The 20,884-nt window shown below is 40.8% G+C and overlaps 1 gene segment (V, D, J or C); it reads left to right on the top strand.

The window, feature by feature from the left end:
- Nucleotides 1–8,932: 8,932 nt before the first annotated feature.
- LOC140710016 (immunoglobulin heavy variable 3-23-like) lies at nucleotides 8,933–9,703 on the top strand. The segment is given in 2 exon segments: nucleotides 8,933–9,073; nucleotides 9,176–9,703. Coding segments are annotated over 2 exon segments (544 nt in total).
- The last annotated feature ends 11,181 nt before the right edge of the window (nucleotides 9,704–20,884 follow it).

Here is a 20,884-nt window from a genome sequence, read left to right as displayed (position 1 = left end):
CATTATTATTTCTACTGGGTCCCTATCTTAAAATTGAGAATATGTATTCCCCAAAGTAAAATGTATACATATAGAAAGCACATATTTATCTTTAGAAAGTATTCTTCCTTGATACTTTTCTAGGGCTTCTTTTAGACTAAATGCAGGCAGTGATTTGTTTTTAATTTGGTGACAATATCTATTAAATCGATATCTGAAGTATTATAAAATACATTTTCTCTGTATTAAAATATCTATCTTTATTTTCTATGAGAGTTCTACTAAAACTATTAAGACAATTAGAATGGATTATTGTTTCATAGTACAAATTTGCATTTAGGAAAGAAAAGAAAACTAAAAGTGTTGACATTTGACTCTATTTTTGTTGTTGTGGTTGTTGTCGTTGTTGTTGTTCAAGTCAGGGTCTTGCTCTTGCTCTGCTGCCCAGGGTGGAATGCAGTGTTGAATCATCGCTCAACAGTCTCCACCTGCTGGGCTCAAGCTATCCTCCAACCTCAGCCTCCTGTACAGCTGTGACTACAGGCAGGTGCTCACTACTCAGCCTGGATAAATTTTTGTATTTTCTGTAGAGACGGGATTTTGCTATGTTGTCCAAGCTGGTGTCCAACTCCTGGGCTCAAGCGATCCACCCGCCTTGGCCTCACAAAGTGTTGGGAATACAGCTGTGTCCGGGAGACTTTTTTTTATTGTTTTTTAAATTATTTTTCTTGCAAAGTAGGTGATACCATTTGACCCAGCAATCCTGTTACGGGGTATATACCCAAAGGATTTTAAATCATTCTACTATGAAGACACATGTGCACATATGTTTATTGCAGTACTCTTAACAATAGCAAAGACTTGGAACCAACCCAAATGCCCATCAAGGATAGACTGGATTAAGAAAATATGGCACATATACACCATGGAATACTATGCAGCCATAAAAAAGGATGAGCACGTCCTTTCCAGGGACATGGATGAAGCTGGAAACTATCATTCTCAGCAACCTAACACAGGAACAGAAAACCAAACACCATACGCTCTCGCTCATAAGTGGGAGTTGAACAATGAGAACTTGTGAACACGGGGAGGGAAACATCACACACCGGGGCTTTTTGAGGGGCTAGGGGAGGGATGGCATTAGGAGAAATACCTAACGTGGATGATGGGTTGACGGGTGCAGCCAACCACCATGGCACCTGTACACCCATGTACCCCAGAACTTAAAGTATAATGATAATAATAATAAAAGATACTGCAAAAAGTACCAAAACATGTGTGACAGTAGGGAAAGAAGTCTGAGTGGAATCTGCCTCTGATTCCAGGACATTTCACCTTGTATGAGTGGTGATGTTCTACTGATTGAGTCAGGGCCTTATTTCAACCTTCACACAGCAGGGGCTGCACACAAAGTAGCAGGGAAGAAGGACCTGTCACCTTATCTGCTCTGTGCTGTTACCACATCCCCACTAAAAAGAAACCTTACATTTGTTTATTAAAATGTGCTTCTCTGTGCATGGAAGGAAAAGAAAAAAATTAAAATCTAACATGTATGTGTATATTGGTAGGGGCTTCACAGTAGTTACTCACTGCTTAGATAAGTGTCTCTCTTTAAACTTTCATCACTTTATTTCCTTTGAACATTTGCCTTCAATTAGAAAATTAATTATTTATAAAATTTTTGTTGGTACATAATAGGTGTATATATTTACCAGTTCCATGAGATGTTTTCATACAATATGAAATAGGCACATGATGGAGAATGAGGTGTCCATCCCCTCAATCTTTTATTCTTTGAAATACAAAAAAATCCAATTACATTCTTTAAATTTCTTTAAAATATACCATTAAGTTATTATTGACTATAGGCACCTATTGTGCTTTCAAAAAGTAGGTCTTATTAGTGTTGACCCAGTAGTGGATTTGCTGGGTAAAATGCTATCTCTGTTTTATGTTCTTTGAGAAATCTCCACTCTGCTTCCCAAAGTGGCAAGACTAATTTTCCATGTGTGGTTTACTTCCACATCTGTACATGAAGAAACATTGATTCCAACAAAATGTAATTTACACAAATAAGTAAAACTAAAATAGCGTAATCAGTTCAAAGTGCTTATCACAGCAAAATTTTATAATAAGACAGAGTATTTTCCAAATACCATCATCGTCACCAAACTCCTGCAAGGCACAGTCACCTTATCTGGACCCATCTTCTCCTCAGCCGTCCCACCCCAGAGCTTACTATATAGTAGGAGACTTGCAAATAGGGCCCTCCCTCTGCTGATAAATCCAGCCCAGCCCTGATCCTGCAGCTCTGGGAGAGGAGCTCAGCCCTGGGATTCCCAGGAGTTTCCACTTGGTGATCAGCACTGAACACAGACCACCAACCATGGAGTTTGGGCTGAGCTGGGTTTTCCTTGTTGCTATTTTAAAAGGTAATTCATGGAGATCTAGAGATGTTGAGTGTGAGGGGACATGAGTGAGAGAAACAGTGGATATGTGTGGCAGTTTCTGACCTTGGTGTCTCTTTGTTTGCAGGTGTCAAGTGTGAGGCGCAGCTGATGGAATCTGGCGGAGGCTTGGTACAGCCTGGGGGGTCCCTGAGACTCTCCTGTGCAGCCTCTGGATTCACCTTCAGTGACCACTACATGCAGTGGGTCCGCCAGGCTCCAGGGAAGGGGTTGGAGTGGGTAGGATTAATTAGAAACAAAGTTGATGGTGAGACAACAGACTACGCTGCATCTGTGAAAGGCAGAGTCACTATCTCCAGAGATGAATCGAAAAGCATCACCTATCTGCAAATGAACAACCTGAAAACCGAGGACACGGCCGTGTATTACTGTGCGAGGAACACAGTGAGGGGAGATCAATGTGAGCCCAGACACAAACCTCTCTGCAGGGGCGCGCGCGGCCACCAGGGGGCTCTCGAGACCCACTGCGGACAGGACCAGTCCCAGGAGCAGGTGCAGGGGGAGGTTTCCTTTCTCCTCAGCTGGAAAAAAAATTAGGTTTGTATTTGCAGAACTCTGGAGCATTCTAGGCTGTGTTATTTTATTACTTGTATTTATTATAAATTTATTATTAAATTTTAGGAATTACTAAAATTCTGTATATATGTATTGTTTAAGTATATACATTCAAGAAATAAACATTCCTAATTATTTTCACTGATTCTTGCAGAGTTTTAGTAACATTGTTGACATCAGCAACTATATAGCTATAGGGACATAAATTTATACTCATTGTGGTCTAAGTTAAGTCCAGAGACTCATTGTGGTCTAAGTTAAGTCCAGAGACTCATTGTGGTCTAAGTTAAGTCCAGGCCATTGGTGCCTCCCAGAGCACAGTTGTCCATCAGGAATCTCTCTCCCATGTGTCCCAGCAGCAGCCACGCCGCAGTATCTCCTCTGTGCACAGCCATTGTCTGGGAGGAGCTCCCCGGATGGGTGTCTTTGGCACACATCAGGTGACGGGTGTCAGAGTGCAGTGCAGCAGCTGGCGGCCTGGTCTATTGGGCTCCCTGATGCTGGAGGGACGGGAGGTGCATTTTCAGGGCCAGCACCTTTTTTATGGATTTTTATATAAAAACCATGATTTTAAATCATTTTCTCAGATGACATAGATAACTAAGAACATAATCTGCAAAGAAATCGTAATTTTCAATGTTACCCCAAATGTATAGTTTCCTGATTCTGTGTAAGATCCAGACATATTATTGCCTTCCTCATGAGAAATTGTGCTAGTAAGTCTGAAATCAGTTTTTTCTCATATTCTTTGTTTTCTGCCCAAGTACAGAGATCTTGATTAAAGTAAGTTAGGTTCTTTCCACATACTAACGCTCACTTCCCGCAGAGAAAGAGCAGAGGTTGTCCTCACTCTGAGTCTGAGGGAGGAGCTGTTCCTGTACAACTCAGAGCCTGAAGAGACCTCCAGGTGCAGCTTCAGAGAGTCAGGTATTTCTCCGTGTAAGTGACCTCCAATGCCTGTGATTGCTGCTCAGGTCTAATTGTGGGTTCAGAATTAGGACACCCTTTGTATGATCCCATCTGAATCCTAATCTTAAAATCACAATTATCGCGGACAGAGATAGTTCAATGCCCATTCTCCTGACATCAGTCTCTCTTTATTGTAGGGTTCCAAGTGTGGAGAAAATGTGACAATATATTTGTGTGAATCTAACATCACAATCCACTGCATTGCTCTAGGAAACACAAAAATTGAACACAAGTAAGCTCTTCACTCTCATAAAAATGTGTGTATTTTGGGAATTTCAATGTGTTATCCAGAACTTGTACATGCAACCAACTGTGTTTCTCAGTGCAGGCTTGGCCTGGTGAAGCTCTCACAGACCCTCTCCATCACCTGCGCTGTCTCTGGATTCTCCATCATAAATAGTGCTTCCCACTGGAGCTGGATCCATCAGCCCCCCGTGGGAGGTACTGGAGTGGATCAGGTGCATAGGTCGGGAAGGGAGCACGCATTACCCCGCTCTCCTCAAGAGTCCAGTCACCAACCCCAGATCCATATCCATAAATCAGTTCTTCCAACAGCTGAGCTACATGAGCAGCAAGCACATAGCCGTGCATTTTTAAGATAAGACACAGTGAGGGAACAACTGTGTGAGCTCACACATAAACCTCCCTGTAGGGGTGCATAGGATAGCCAGGCTTGCTCAGGACCCCGGAGTCCCTCAGGAAACCAGGGGGCACTCAAGACCATTGTAGAGGCACTCAGGTCACCAGGGGCTCTCAGGAACCATCGAAGAAAAACAGGACACCAGAGGGCGCTCTGTACAGCAGGAGGACTGCGGTCCTGGAGTAGTGAGCCTTAAGTCATCAGCAGTCGTGCACCAAAATATAGTGTGACAACTTATTCTACATAGTAAGAATAAAAATAATGAATAAGAAAGAAGATAAGGGTTCAGTATGGGTGGACAACACCCAGGTCTACAGAAATGAGATGACTTTAAAAATATAAGCAAAGAATAATGAGAAAAAGAAGGAGGGAATGGGGAATTAGACAGGGTCCTGGTCTAATGTCTTGGGTAGAAGTTTCTCACAATCAAGGACTATCAGCTTATTCTGCAGGTCTTAGGTCAGCCATCTGCTTAAAAACATCAGAAATGCCAGCGGATCTACGAGGGTGCTCAGTTTAACATCTCCTATTTGAGTAGCTTTACAGTTGTGTAAAATTCTTAATTGATTCTTTTTTGTTTGTTTTTAGGGACAGGCTCTCATTCTGTTGCACAAAGTATGGTTGTGTGATCATAGCTCACTGTAAATTTGAGCTCCTGACTCACATAACTTTTCCATCTTAGCTTCCTGAATATCTCCAAGTAGATGGGCACACCACCCCTACCCTCTTTATTTTTTAAACATTTTTTCATAAAAATAGCATCTCTTTATGCTGCCCAGGCTGACTGCGATTGCCAGGTCTCATGGGGGTTCCCTCACTTTGCTTCTGAAAGTGGTGTGATTATAGGGATGATCCACTGCATCTGGCCTGCATTGAATCTTCAGTTGTAAAATATGAACCCAATAATTAACTGCCTGAATGTTTTCTGAAGTGAATTAAAGTATCTGATAAGATTCTTTCTGATATGATTCAAGAGCAGTATTTTCTACTGATGTTTCTTCTAATTCCCTTGCTGAAGATCACAGGGGATTCTGGACAAAACATAGTAAAAAGGCCGCCTTAAACTCTTCATTATTAGAGTGGCAATCACACAGGAATCACTTTCAGTATTTTGTAACACATGCATGCAATAGAACAAACATGATCTCTGGGGGTAAAGTCTATAAATGGAGGGGTCTTTTAGCTGCCAAGTCATAGGGTAATAACTGATGCACCCTGAGGAGTGGACCATGGTTCCATAGTGCTAGTGGGAGAACCCTTGGACAAGGAAATTTTACATTTTATAAAAATTGATAATTTTTATGTAGCGATGCCATTTTTTACACATTCCCAGAAGTTTGTGAGTGGGATTGACTGTCTTGTATGAACAATGACAATGCCCTCCTTGATTAGATAATATTGTAAACTAGGCCGAGCTAGCGTGTTTGCTGTATTGAATCACTGTATATTTTTTAGCTCCATGTTAGCTTTTTGTTTGCCTGTTAGCGTTTGCTTGAACATGATATTTATCAGCTTGAAATTCTCTCATCCCCGAAGAAGGGGCTAGATTTTCTTTTATACTTTGGATTAGAGAGGGGAGGGGGGATTCTAGCTGTAGCAATCTTACAGAAGTAAAACAGATAAAAAGTTAAAAAGACAAATGGTTACAGGAAAACAAACAATTCCAGGTGCAGGGGCTTTGAATTCATCACAAGGTGACAGGTGTGGGGGCTCTGAGGGACAAAAACACAGGGGCTTCATGGTGCTATCTCCCCAGCGAATTCCTGGGAACTGTGGACACTGCTAGCCACAGTACCTGATCAGTGAATGGGACTCTGATGTGCTGAGAGTCAGCTTACACAAGTTAACTCCTTGAGGAAGGGGGTGGGTAAGGAGTCCTTGATGTCTTGCAAATGAAGGAGCCAAATGGAGTCTGTCAGGTTTTCTCAGCCAAGGGAGAGTCTATTCATATTAAAACAAGGTTAGGTAGCTGAGGGAGAGTCTACTGCTGTTAAAACAAGGTTAGGTATTACAACTACTTTATCAGAGTGGAGACAACTTTAACAATTTTCACTGCAGGCATGTCTAGGCAAGCCCCCTGTGCACAATGACCTTGGTGAGTTGGAGATTCTATGGGGACCCTCTCCTGTCTGCCTAGGAGAATACTCTGCCTCCTACCTCTATCATTTTCCTCTTTGAAGAAGTACATCTAACTGTCCTTAGAATACAGCCAAAGACCAATCTTAACTGCTTCCAGCTGATGGGGGATGCTGTTTGGGGAAGATCTCTCTTGGAGGCCTATCTAAGTGACCCCAGGAAAAGGGAGCCATTTTCCTAGGCTTCAGTTGCATGACCATGTGGAATTTGATGGTTTGAAAATGAGAAGAGACAAATCGGGTTATTAGAAGACATGTATCAGAACCAAGCAAGTTGGTAAAGAGTTTGAAAAACAATTCCAAAGCTGCAGACACGCCCAGATAACTGGTGACTGTAGTTATGCCTGCGAAATGTGGGTGCATGGGGCTTGGCTTTTTTGATAGCTCCTGGGATTTATTTTCCCAAAGAAACCACCAGGTTAGGGGCACCCTATTTATTCCCATCACCTGGATTGATTTGAAGGATAATTGCTTAGAATTAAAATATTGATCCAGATTTTTTATATTCCCCACCGCTTTTTGTTTCTTCTGGGCTGTAGCCAGAGATCATTGACTGCCCCTCAAGAATAAGCAGAGTTACTCTAAAATGCAGGCAAATGCTTAAACAACTGAGGAGATTAGAGTTTAAAGACAAGTGTGTGATATGTTTTGAAATACAATGTTTCTCCTTCCAGTTTTGGTTTTTGTTAGAAGCAAATAATGGTAAGACTGAGTTGTTTGCAAAATAAACTTTAGTCTTAAACTTGGCCTGTTTATTTGCATGAAGTGCAGCAGGAATATTAATAATTCTGTAGAAAAATTCTTCAAGCACTAGCAGCTTCAAAGTCTAACACTAAGAGCATATGCATCCTTAAGCAACTCACTGAATATTTCCAAGCCAGCCTGTTCCAATCTTAGATACCATCCAGTGATATCTGCCCCAGGTACACTAATATATGGGTCCTGGTTCTCTCTGCAGCCTCCTCTCGCCTCAGATTTCAGGTTGTGTTTATTGTTTGCTTTCTCTCTGATTTCAACTCAGATATGTTGAAGATTTTTTTTTATTATTTGTAGTTGTCCAGGTTTGTTGTTAATGAGGTCAGAATAAGAGCATAGTTTACTCATTTTTACATTCCCGTGGTTAGTAGCTGCTTTTCTCTATCAAATCCATTAACTGAGAGAACAAATCACATTTGGTTACAGGTGAGTAATTAAATAGTTTGGCATATATTTATGTACTAGAATCTAATGCAGCTTGAAATCAAGGCATGCCTCACTCATACAAAAACGTGGCTAAATTCTCAAGTAATTGTGCTTAGTGAAAGAAACTAAGGAATTAAGAGTAAATTTTACATGACACATTTGTAGAAATTTTAGAAGTTGCCACTATTGTAAATTAACATGGAGAAGATTTCAGTTTTTCTGAGAATATGCTGTTAGGAGTAATGGGGATGTGAGTTGAATTTCAGAGAAATAAGAGAAAGATTTCAGGATTAATTTAATTATTCAAAACCTGGTTGAAGTGCTCAGTAAATGGTTGCAAACATAGGTCAACATTTTTCAAATCACTCACTATACATTTGAATTAATTATTTATTAATTGCACTTGAATAAAGCAGTAACAAACTGATGAAATAATATTTGACTAAAATGGAGCAATAAATAGATCAACATTAACACAAAGAATATGACTGACTTCTGAAAACATACACATGAAACGTGATTCACTCTACATATTTAGGTAGATTACAGAAAGTTGACATAACAGATGGGGAATCATGCAGACCTCACTAGGTGTGGGCCACGCTGCCCTGGAGTTGTCTCAGGAGAGCAGCCTCCTCTGGTGAATAGAACACAGTCCCAGATAATAGGACTAATTTTTTTTAGATGTGTAATCTTAGACACACCGCACAACTGCTGTGTTCTCTATGTAAATTATCTTCTATAAAATATAACATTGAAACCTGCATTAAATATATAGTGTAAATATGTAAGAATAAAATAAGATTATGAGAGCTAAATGTTAATCAATCCACAATCACATAATATAAAATTATATGTTCCTGAATGATATAATTATTCCAGTCTCCCCCAGGACACTTCATCTGCAGTGAGCCCGGCCTCTCCTCAGATGTCCCACCCCAGAGCTTGCTATATAGTGGGGGACATGCAAATAGGGCCCTCCCTCTGCTGATGAAAACCAGCCCAGCCCTGACCCTGCAGCTCTGGGAGAGGAGCCCAGCCCTGGAAGTCCACAGTGTTCCATTCGGTGATCAGCACAGAACACAGAAAATTCACCATGAAGTTTGGGCTGAGCTGGGTTTTCCTTGTTGCTATTTTAAGAGGTGATTCATGGAGAAATAGAGAGATTGAGTGGGAGTGGACTTGAGTAAGAGAACAGTGGATATGTGTGGCAGTTTCTGACCTTGGTGTCTCTCTGTTTGCAGGTGTCCAGGGTGAGGTGCAGCTGGTGGAGTCTGGAGGAGGCTTGGTCCAGCCTGGGGGGTCCCTGAGACTCTCCTGTGCAGCCTCTGGATTCACCTTCAGTAGTTATGCCATGCACTGGGCCCGCCAGGCTCCAGGGAAGGGGCTGGAGTGGGTCTCATACATTAGTAGTGGTGGTGGTAACACATACTACGCAGACTCCGTGAAGGGCCGATTCACCATCTCCAGAGACAACTCAAAGAACACGCTCTCCCTGCAAATGAACAGCCTGAGAGCTGAGGACACGGCCGTGTATTACTGTGCGAGAGACACAGTGAGGGGAAGTCAGTGTGAGCCCAGACACAAACCCCCCTGCAGGGACGCGGGGGGGGGAAATCAGCGGCAGGGGGCGCTCGGGACCCACTGATCAGAGTCAACCCAGAGGCCGGTGCAGACGGAGGCTGATTTCCTGTCAGGATGTGGGACGTCATCTTCTGACAGTTCCCCAGGGAACCTCTTAAGTTTAGAAATCTGTGCCTAACAATGTCTTCTCTATGTATTTGAAAGAAATTATTTTAATATGGGGACCTATTCTCACCGGCACAAAATGCAGATTGATGCTTACAGGGATGAAAATTCTTCAACCACGGTCACCAGGATCAGAGTAGTGAGTAAGCTCAGGGCTTCCTAGTGAGTCTTCTCCAGTGAGACCCCGGACAGGGACCTCAGTGAGGTTCCCTGACTAGAACAGTCTTTATGGATCCTGGTCACAGACAATAGAGAGGTTGGGCCAGGGTCAGTGTCATGCAGAACCTCACAGGTTTCACGTCTGGCCCTTCTCCTGACACTGAAGTATGCAAATCAGCATCTGCACTGATCTGGTGCTTCTTTTGTCCCTAATCCATTTACTTTCTTTTGTAGTCGTTGTTCTCATTTTTCCATTTGCTTTTCCTGCTTTCTGGAAAAGGAAGATATTTTCCCTGTGGTCAAAATTCCAGGCCTCAAGCCCTTTCCTAGCGCTCAGGTGTGTCTCAGGCTGTGGCTGCTGCAGTCACGCGGGAGAGGCTGGTGGGACTTTCTTCACTCCTTGTCACTCAGGACCCTCCACTGTGTTGCATGGAGACTCATCTGGAAATGCAAGTTGCCAGTGGGGACTGAAGGGGACAAGCTTGTTTGGTTAACGTGGGATACGGGTGTGTTTCTAATCCTGTTCTGAAAAATCTTCACACAGTAACGTTCTTCACTAGTGGTGTGAGGAAGAGGGTGTGAAAGTTGTCAGAATCAAAATGGAGCCACTTGTGTTATAATCTTTACAGGTGAAGCTGGAGAAGGTCATGAATAGAGGGTTCTCATGAACATATCCCTGATAACAAGAATGGATATTGTGGGGATATCTGCCCTGCCAGTCCCTGTCCATCTTTAAATTGATTCCACCCTTTTTATTCTTCTATCCCAGGATAATTGTCTCAAAACAGCTCGTGTAAGCCTCCTTGATTTTCTTTTAAAACACTTGTCTTCATTTGCCTGCTTAAATATGCCCATGCATATTCCCATTGCAATGCTCATTTTCAAATAAATATTATTTGATTTTGGAGAATCTCTTTCTGTCTGATATTTAGGTGTGACAAGCTGCAGATGGACACACCACTTTCCTGTGAGATGTAGGGGAAGTCAATTTTCGGGGATGGCTGAAAACATCCAATATCCTCAGGGCCGGCCATCAGTAAGTGCAGGCTGGCAGTCGAAGAAACAGCTGAAGCTACTTAATCACTATGGAGTTTTACCTTCTCCAGGTCTGCTCTGATGGAATCAGTGCCAAGCAGGTTAGCAATGATAATCTACCTAACACAGAGTCAACTGATTACGGTTTTAATAACCTCTATTACAAAATTCACAACACCACCTGGATTAGTGTTTGATCAAATAACTACAAAGCATTGTCCAGCCAAGTACACCATAAGACGGACCATCACCCATAGAGGAAAACACTTAATATGAGTTCTAGGTTCTTACATTGTTAAAGGTGTAAAACAGATTATTTTTAAATGAGGCGATTTTTATTTTTGCTATTGAGTTATAAAAGTTTCTTTTATATTTGAACATTTAAACTTTTTCAGATGTATGGCATATTATCCAATTCTGTAAGTTGTAATTATTTTGTTGCTTTGCAGAATCTTTTTTGAAATCTATTCTTCCAGTTGTTCAATTCTGCTATTTTTGTAGGGGCTTTGAATGTAAAATCCTGAAAAAGATTGCTAATTTTTAAAGGTTGGGAGTTTTACAATTACAGGTATTACATTTAAATATTTAAAACATTTAGAGTGAATTTTTGTGTTTATTCTAACCTAAAATTCTTAATTCTTTTCATGTGAAAACCAGTTTTCATAACACCCTCTTTCAAAGACACTATAATTTAGTCATTTTATATTGATAGTTCGCATGCTGAAAATCAGTTTGTCATCAATATGTGGGTTTATATCGAATCTCTCTATATGCATTTATGCCAATATCTTTCGATGTTTGTAAATAAATGTTGAGGCCTGGAAGTGAAATGCTCAAGCTTTATTCTCGCCTTGTTACAGACATTAGACCAAAACATTTTAACCTTTTACTATTAAGCATAATAACAGCTGTGACTTTTCTTAATGGCTTTTATTATGTACAAGTTGTTTTCTTATCTTCCTACTTTGTTCAGAATTTTTATAACGAAACCCCGATTTTTTCAATTTTTTTCCTGTGTCTGATGAAATGTTACTGAGATATTTTTTCTTTAGTTTTTTAATGTGGTGTACCAAATTGATTGATTTGAGGATGTTGAATCAACTGTGCATCTCAAGAATAAATTTGAGTAGCTCACGATGTATGGTCTTTTAAAAGACTTTAGAATTTAGTTTACTATCATTGGGGATTAAGTTATGTCTACTAATGATATTGGTCTGTAGTTTTATCGTGATGCCTTTGTCTATTACTGGTAAAACTATAATGGTAGCCTCATAGAAAGAGTTTAGAAGGTATACTGCAGACTGCCTTTAAAATACATTTCATCAGTGGAGAAATGGTGATAGTTTTTCCTTCAGTTTTCTCTTGGGAAGAATTTCATGTTGTTTAAAAGATATTTAGAATGACTTAACCTTGCTTATGGGCTTACATTTTATTCCTTTCTTTCATTCTTTTTGAAGAACCGCTTACCTTTCCTATTTAATTTTAGGTTTATTTTTATATTTGTGCAACATTTTGAGGTGAAACTTGGTGGATTTTTTTCTAATAAGTTAGAAAAAATAAATCATTTAATTGACTATTTTATTCAGGTTGATTTGTTGAGTATTTGCGAAAGGCCAGTTCTTTAAGCTATGACATGTAACAAATCCCAAATGGCAGTACCTCATTGTTTACTTAGCTCTTGTACTTACATTTTTCAGAGGAAAAATCGCTACTGTAAATTGTAAATAGCCAATACATAATTGTATTGTATGCATATCTGACTGTTTGCAGTGTTATCTCCGAGAAACAGATAAATAAAGTTTCTTTAGATATATACAAAAAAGAATTTGGAAGGTTGACTCCTCACAATTTTTGAAGGAGTTAGAGAAGGGCTGGCATTCCTTCTTTAAATGTTGTCTCACTTTTTGATGTAACATACAACGTATCCCAGAGAATGTTCAATGTGTGCCTGAGAAGGGTGTGAATTACGTGGCTCTTGGTTGGACGATTCTATACATGTCTTTCAGGTAAAATTGTTCAATAGTGTGTTCAAGTTCAGAGGCATGTTAAGAATTTTCTTTCTGGATTTGCTATACATTATGGTCATGAGGTATTAAGGTCTTCTCTTTTTTTTTATTGTTTTCTATTTCTCTATATCTCTTACAGTTTCCTTAATGCAGTTATATTTGTAGTTGTACACATGTGTAAAAACTAAAATCATAGTTGCTAAATGAGTTTTATGGCACAGTCAATTTATAAGTAATATTTTTCCAAATGCTACCATTGCCACTAAACAATGGCAGTCTGCCATCTGCTCTGGGCACTGCCTTCTTGTCAGGCGTCCCACACTGGAGCTTACTATAGAGGAGGACACATGAAAACAGGACTCTCCCTCTCCTGGTGAAAACAATTCCTGACCTGCAGCTCTGGGAGAAGAGCTGCAGCCCTGGGATTCCCAGGGGTTTCCAATTGGTAATCAGGACTGAACACAGAGGACTCTATGGGGATTGAGCTAAGCTGAATTTTTCTTGTTGCTATTTTAAAAGGTGACTCATAGAGAAGTAGAGTGAGTGAGAGTGAGTGGATATGAGTGAGAGAAACAGTGGATATGTTTGGCAGTTTCTGACCAGGATGTGTGCGTATTTTCAGGTTTTCAGTGTGAGGTGCAGCTGATTCAGTCCACAGAGGACCTGAGACAACCTGGGAAGTTCCTGAGTCTCTCCTGTGTAGCCTCTAGATTTGCCTGCAGTAGCTACTGAATGAGCTGGGTTCACAAGACTCCAGGGAAGGGGCTGGAGGGAGTAATAGGTATAAAATATGATGGAAGTCGGATATACCATGTAGACTCTGTGAAGGGCAGATTCTCGATCTCCAAAGACAACGCTAAGAACTCGCTGTATCTGAAAATGAACAGTTGGAGAGCTGAGGACATGGCCCTCTATGGCTGTACATAAGGTCCCAGGTGAGGACACATCAGTGTGAGTACAGACAAAAAATTTCCTGCAAAAGAAGGAGTCTGGGCTGAAGGGGACAATCAGCACTCACAAACCAGGAGCAGCCCCAGGGCAGGTGCAGATGGAGGGAGAGCAAGAGCTGTTTTCCTTCGGGGTCTGTAGTTTCCTCTGCTTCTAACATTTCTCCTCTGAGCCCCTGTACATTTATTCTTTGTGCCCACCGTGAGTCCCTGGATTAGAAAACTAATTTTCTAATTAGTTTTCTAATAGTTATATGTCCCAAAAACAGAGGTAAATATTGGAGGCAGAAAAATGCACAGGTGGCCGGGTGAGGCTGTAGACACTGTCACCCCACAATGCCAGACTCACAACTAGTGCTGGAGAATGGTAGGAGTTTGATGGAGCTTCCCTAACGACCCTGCAGTCCAGGATAAATCCAGCAAGGCCACTGGTGCCTCCCTGAGCACAGTTGTCCATCAGGGATCTCCCACGTGTCCCAGCAGCAGCCATGCCTTAGTGCCTCCACCAAGCGCCATCACTGCCTTGGAGGGGCTCCCAGGATGGGTGTCTTTGGCACACACCAGGTGACGGGTGTTAGAGTGCAGTCCAGCAGCTGGCGGCCTGGGCTATTGGGCTCCCTGATGTGGGAGGGATTGGAGGTGCATTCTCAGGGCCAGCACATGCGGATTTTAATACAAAAAACATGATTTTACTTCGTTTTCTCAGATAACATAGATAATTAATAACACAGTCCGCAAACAATTGTAATTTTCAACTTTACCTCAAATTCATTATTTCTTAATTCTGTGCAGGATCCAGACATGGCATTGCCCTTCTTATGAGAAATTGTTCAATGTAAACTGAAACCAGTTGTTTCTCACATGCTTTGCTTTCTCTCCATGTGCAGAGATCTTGATTAGAGTAACTTTGATATTTTCCACACACTCACCCTCACCTCCCCAGATAAAGACCAGAAATTGTCCTTACTCTGAGTCTGAGGGAGGAGCTGTTCCTGTAAAACTCGGGGCCTGCAGAGACCCCCAGGTGCAGCTTCACTGAGTCAGGTGTTTCACTCCCTGTGATTGCTGCTCATGTCTAATTGTGGGCTAAGAATTAGGACACTCTAGGTTATCACAGGTCAATCCTATTCTAAAAATCATTATCGCACATAGTGATAATAATTCAATGTTCACTTTTCTAACAGAAGTTTGTCTTTTTTATTTGGTTGCAAGTTTGCGAAAAGAAATATGTGATAATTTTTTTTTGAATTTAACCTCAAAATCTACTGAATTGTTCTAGGAGACTCACAAATTGGACAAAAGTGAGCTCTTTATTCTCACAAAAATATGTGTATTTGGGAATTTCACCGTGTTGTCCAGAACCCGTTGACATCACCATCTATGTTTCTCAGAGCACTTTTGGCTTGAGACCTCCTCGCAGACCCTCTCCCTCACCTGCACTGTCTCTGGATTCCCCATCACAACCAGTGCTTCCTGCTAGAATTATATCTCCTTGCCCCTAGAAGATGGGCAGGAGTGGATCAGGTGCATGGGTTGTGAAGGGAGCACAAATTACAACCCACTTCTCAAGAGTCCATATCCATATTCAAGAAAAAATTTTCTTACAGCTGAGCTCTGTGTTTAGTGAATACACAATTATGCATTTTTAAGCAAAAGAAACAATGAGGGGACTTCATTGTGAGCGTAGACACAAACCTTCCTGCAGAGGTGCATAGGACCAGCAGGGGGGACTCGGGGAAACTCGGGGTCTTAGGATGATTGTTGGGACTTAGGATGAACAGGATCGAGGCTCAACATCAGGGCAGGTGAAGCAGGGCAGAAAAGGGGCTGTAGATGTGGGTTGTTTTCACCATCATATTTCACCACCAGACACCCTCCATTACATCTTTTCTAATCTGTCTGACTGTTTATGTGATTAGAAAATGGCATTTATGTAAACATTAATATATACCCATATGGGGGTGCATCAAGTTGTCCTCTCCATCTTATGTGGACCTTGTCCATCAAGCACTAAGGCCCTGTATTTACTAGAGTACCTCATACGTTATGGTCCAAACATGTAAGGTTTCTTTTTTTCTTGGTCTCTCCTCCATTCTCTCTCTCTTTCACACAAAAACACAAGAACTGACACACACACACAGAGCTCCCCAACTTTAATTATCTGATGTACTGAAGCAAATTGATTAATGTGCAACTTTTCCACTTTGACTCCCATTAATGTTGTGGTAAAAATAAGAACCATGCGTTTCTCAGCTGGGCACTTCTCTAAGCTAAGTAGCAGCTTTATTTATTATAACCAGAGACCAAAAGCAATCCAAGTGTTAGCAGCTTAACTGGTAAACAAATTGTGCAAAATTCATTTACTGGAATAATACCCACTGTTACAATCAAGTACTGCTGGATACACTCAACACCATGCTTAAAATAACAAGTACCTGAATAAGTAAAATAAGGCAAACAAATACAAGTTCATACATATAATTCCAGTTCTGTAATTTATATAGAGTAAAAATGAATTTAAAGTTGCATAAAAAGATCCATAGTTGACTGTGGATGTGGTACAAGAAGAGAAGGTGTAGAAAGGAGAAACTGCAGGAGAACAAAAGGAAATTTCTAGGGTAATTGATTTTTTCTGTGTTAAAAGTGAGTATTATGTCAATATTTGTAAAATTGTACAATTTATGTAAAGATTGTTTGCTAATTTCACCTCATTAAAATATTGCAAAATTTAAAATGTATAATTTGGTAGAAAAGGTGCTAGAGATGAATAAAATACGTAAAAATTCAGAGACTCCTGAATATACCCATGAAAGAACCCTGGACCTCGCTACACTTTTAGGGAAACACTAGAATAAAAAAACATCATGACAGGATTTCAGTACATGAAGGGAGCTTCTCAAAACCCAGGAGGCATGTCTAACTGTGTCCTGGAGTTAACCAGGAAGCAGGCATGTCCTCTGGAAGGAGCCATGACACCAAGCTCCCAGCATCTGTTGTAGATGACACCATGCAAATGCCAAGAGATCTCGACTAAAATTTAACATGGATGTTGAGTCCAATTATGCAACACACTCACACCAAGTGAGTATGGAAAGGTTAATTACCTACATCCTTGAGGTGTCTGCTGAGAGCAGGGCAGGCCTCTCATGAAGCTCCCAAATGACTTGGTAGAGCAGGGAAGGAGACTGGCTCAGGGTTTTTATCACGGTTTGGTGGGGGGCTGGGGAGAGCATCCTACTTGCAGGAAGGGTTTTGTGGGGTTTCAAAGTTCAAATGGCATCAAATGAGGGAGCTCCTGTGATTTCTAACTAGATTTACCTTGTGTGCTTAAAAAAAAGCAAATGATGGAGGAAAGAGATTTGAATTTATCAGCAGTCAGGCACAAAAATAAGAGTCTGATGACGTACTCTAGCAAGTATAAAAATGATGAGTAAGAAAAGAGACAAGAGTCCAATATGGGTGAACAAACAGGTCTGCAGAAAATGGGAAGATTGTTTTGTTTTGTTTTGTTTTGTTTTTTGAGACGGAGTCTCGCTGTGTCTCCCAGACTGGAGTGCAGTGGCACGATCTCAGCTCACTGCAAGCTGCACCTCCTGGGTTCACGCCATTCTCCTGCCTCAGCCTCCCAAGTAGCTGGGACTACAGGCGCCCGCCACCTCGCCCGGCTAATTTTTTGTATTTTTAATAGAGACGGAGTTTCACCATGTTAGCCAGGATGGTCTCCATCTCCTGACCTTGTGATCCACCCGCCTCGGCCTCCCAAAGTGCTGCGATTACAGGCGTGACCCACCACGCCTGGCCGCGAAGTTTGTTTATAAGCAAAGAATAATGAGTAGGAGGAGGATGTAGAGAAGGATTCTGGTACAACGTCTTGTGTGAAAGCTTCTCATGATTCAAGATCATCAGTTTATTCTGAAGGTCTTAGGTCAACTGTCTTCTTCAAAGTATTAGAAGTGCCAGAGGATATGTGAGGACGCACAGTTTAACTTCCTCTAGTTGAGTAGCTTTACAATTGTGTAAAATTTTTAATTAATTCTTTTTGTTTGTTTGTTTTTGAGACAGGATCTCGCTCTGTTTCACAGGTTGGACTGCAGTGGTGTGATCATAGTTCACTGTGATTTTAAATTTCTGGCTCGTAGAATCCTCCCACCTCAGCTTGCTGGGTAGCATGTTGCTATGTTTAGAGGGCCCTTCATCTACACCCAGCTGATTATTTTTATTCATTTCTTCATAGAAACTAGGTCTGTCTATGTTGCCCAAGCTGCTTTTGAACACCTTGTCTCATGCAATTCTGCAGGCTTGGCCCCTCAAAGTGTTGGGATTACAAGTTTGAGCCACCTCATCTAGCCTGAATTGATTTTTTGATGTAAAATATGAACCCAATAATTGATTCCCTGAATTTCTTCTGCAGTGTTTTGGTTAAAAGTACGTTAACAGACTCCTTCCAATGTGGTTGAAGAACAGTATTTTTCCTGAATGTTTCTTCCAATAGACATGATTTCCTGGTTGAAGGTCACAAGAAACAGTTAAAAAGTTATAGTAAAAAGGCAGCCTTAAACTGTTGGTGATTGCAGTGTGTATGGTACAGGAATGACTTTTAATAATTTGTAACACATGCAGGCAGCAGGAAAAAGGTGAGTGATGAGGGTCAAATCTCTGCATGTATGAGTCTCCTAGCTACCAACTCATAGGGTAATAACTGACGTGCCCTGAGGAGTGAACCATGATGCCACACGTGCTAGCAGGAGAAGACTTGGCCAAGGAAGTTCAACATTTTATTACAGTTTTTATAATTTCTATTTAAAAATGTTATTTTTTTCAACCTTTCCAGAAAATTGTAAGCAGGATTGATTCCGTATTAGATGAACAGTGGCAATGACTCCCATGCTTAGATAACATTATGAGGTTGGTAAGATTCTGGTTTGACGTACTGATCCACTGACTACAACATTATTTCAGTTTCCATGCTAGATTATTGTATGTTTGTTTGCATTTACTTTCAAAGTTATATTAAACTGGACTCTATAATGTAATAATTCATCTGAATGTTTCTTCCTCTGCTGTATATTTTAAGGGGCTTCTAGAATATGTAAGAATCCCCTTTGCTTGCAAAATATTCCAAAGTCATGCAGTGCTCTAAAACATATGTATTTAATTCACCCTACTAAATACAATAACTTCTGCCTTCTGGGCTGATTTTACATCGTGTAGAGAAATACATCCTAAAATAAGTTTGTACTACCAATATGAATTACTGGATAATAACCTTCAGTTTTATTTTTGAAGTGTTATCCATCAATATATAATCTTAAATCAAGGATCTTAACAGAAATCTTACCTAAGGGATATTTAATTGTTTAAAATATTTACATAATAGAGATGTGAGCCCAAAGTATCCAGCCATGTCTTCTGTCTATCACATTACGAACTACACAGTAACTTTGACTTCATTTGGGACTTGTTATAATTTTCAAATTAGTTATTTATTTAGCTTAATGCCTCTAGATTATTATATGTGGCTATTTTAGCAGAGCGTGAACAAAGACAACGTAGGCTGACTAAATAATTAGAAAAATCACAATCTAATGAAACAAGAAGCCTGGATATGAGAGGTTCCAGGCTTGGCTAATTTGACAGCTCATGTATCAAGGTAATTTCTTGTCTCAGTTTTCCACACTGATGCATCCAGAAAGTCAGCTTCACTCCCCCAGTGACTCCAGTCATGCAGAGACATAGGGACAACATCCCCAAGGGTCACATATTGTCTGGAAGTGGGGAATAGACAATACTGAAACTCTCCTCTGAAGGACCAGGAAAGCCCCGACAGATCATCTCCCCTGCCTCCATGGCTAGAACTGCACCACGTGCCCACGTGGACAGTCATCCCTGATGGGGATAATAAGACTCCAATGATGAGGCCAACAATTTTATCATATAAATTACTAAAGACTGATATAAAGGTTTCAAAATTTAATCTAACTCTGTTCTTTCATGTCCACCAGATCCGCCAGTGATCCTGTGATACCACATACTATATAATTCCTGTATAATAAATTCATGAAACTCAAAACTAAAGTAATAAATATGAAGGATGGACTCCGAATATTGTTTTTGTAAATGCACAGGTGAGCACAAGTAGAATTACATTTTGTTTTGTTTGCCTTTTTTGAAGAAAACAAAAAATGGAAAAACATTCCATGCTCATGGATAGGAAGAATAAATTATCATGAAAATGGACATACTGGCTGGGTGCGGTGGCTCACGCCTGTAATCCCAGCACTTTGTGAGGCCGAAGCGGGTAGATCACGAGGTCGGGAAATCGAGACTAACCTGGTGAACACGGTGAAACCCCGTCTCTACTAAAAATACAACGACAAAATAAAAATTAGCTGGGCGTGGTGGTGGGCGCCTGGAGTCCCAGCTTCTCTGGAGGCTGAGGCAGGAGAATGGTGTGAACCTGGGAGGCGGCGGAGCTTGTAGTGAGCGGAGATCGCACCACTGCACTCCAGCCTGGGCTATAGAGTGTGAAGAAAGAAAGAAAGAAAAGAAAGAAAAGAAAAAGAGAGAGAGAGAGAAAAAGACAGAAGGAAGGAAAGAAGGAAAGAAGGAAGGAAGGAAGGAAAGAAAGAAAGAAAAGAAAGAAAGAAAGAAAGAGGCCATACTGCCCAAAGTAACGTATACACTCTATGCTATTCCCATCAAGCTATCATTGACTAGCCTCACAGAATTAGAAAAAACTACTTTAAATTTCATATGAAACCAAAAAAGACCCCTGATAGCCAATACAATCCTAAGCAAAAAGAACAAATCTGGAGACATCACCCTATCCAACTTCAAACTATACTACAAGGCTGCAGTAATTGAAGCAGCATGGTACTGGTACCAAAGCAGATATATAGACTAATGGAACAGAACAGAGGCCTCAGAAATAACACCACGCATCTACAACCATCTGATATTTGACAAACCTAACAAAAGCAAACAATAGAGAAAGGATTCCCTATTCAATAAATGGTGTTGGGAAAACTGGCTAGTCATATGCAGACAACTGAAACTG

The sequence above is a fragment of the Chlorocebus sabaeus genome, chromosome 24 (assembly GCF_047675955.1).
Source record: "Chlorocebus sabaeus isolate Y175 chromosome 24, mChlSab1.0.hap1, whole genome shotgun sequence".
Lineage (NCBI taxonomy): Eukaryota > Metazoa > Chordata > Mammalia > Primates > Cercopithecidae > Chlorocebus > Chlorocebus sabaeus.
This window is presented reverse-complemented; position numbering and strand designations above follow the sequence as displayed.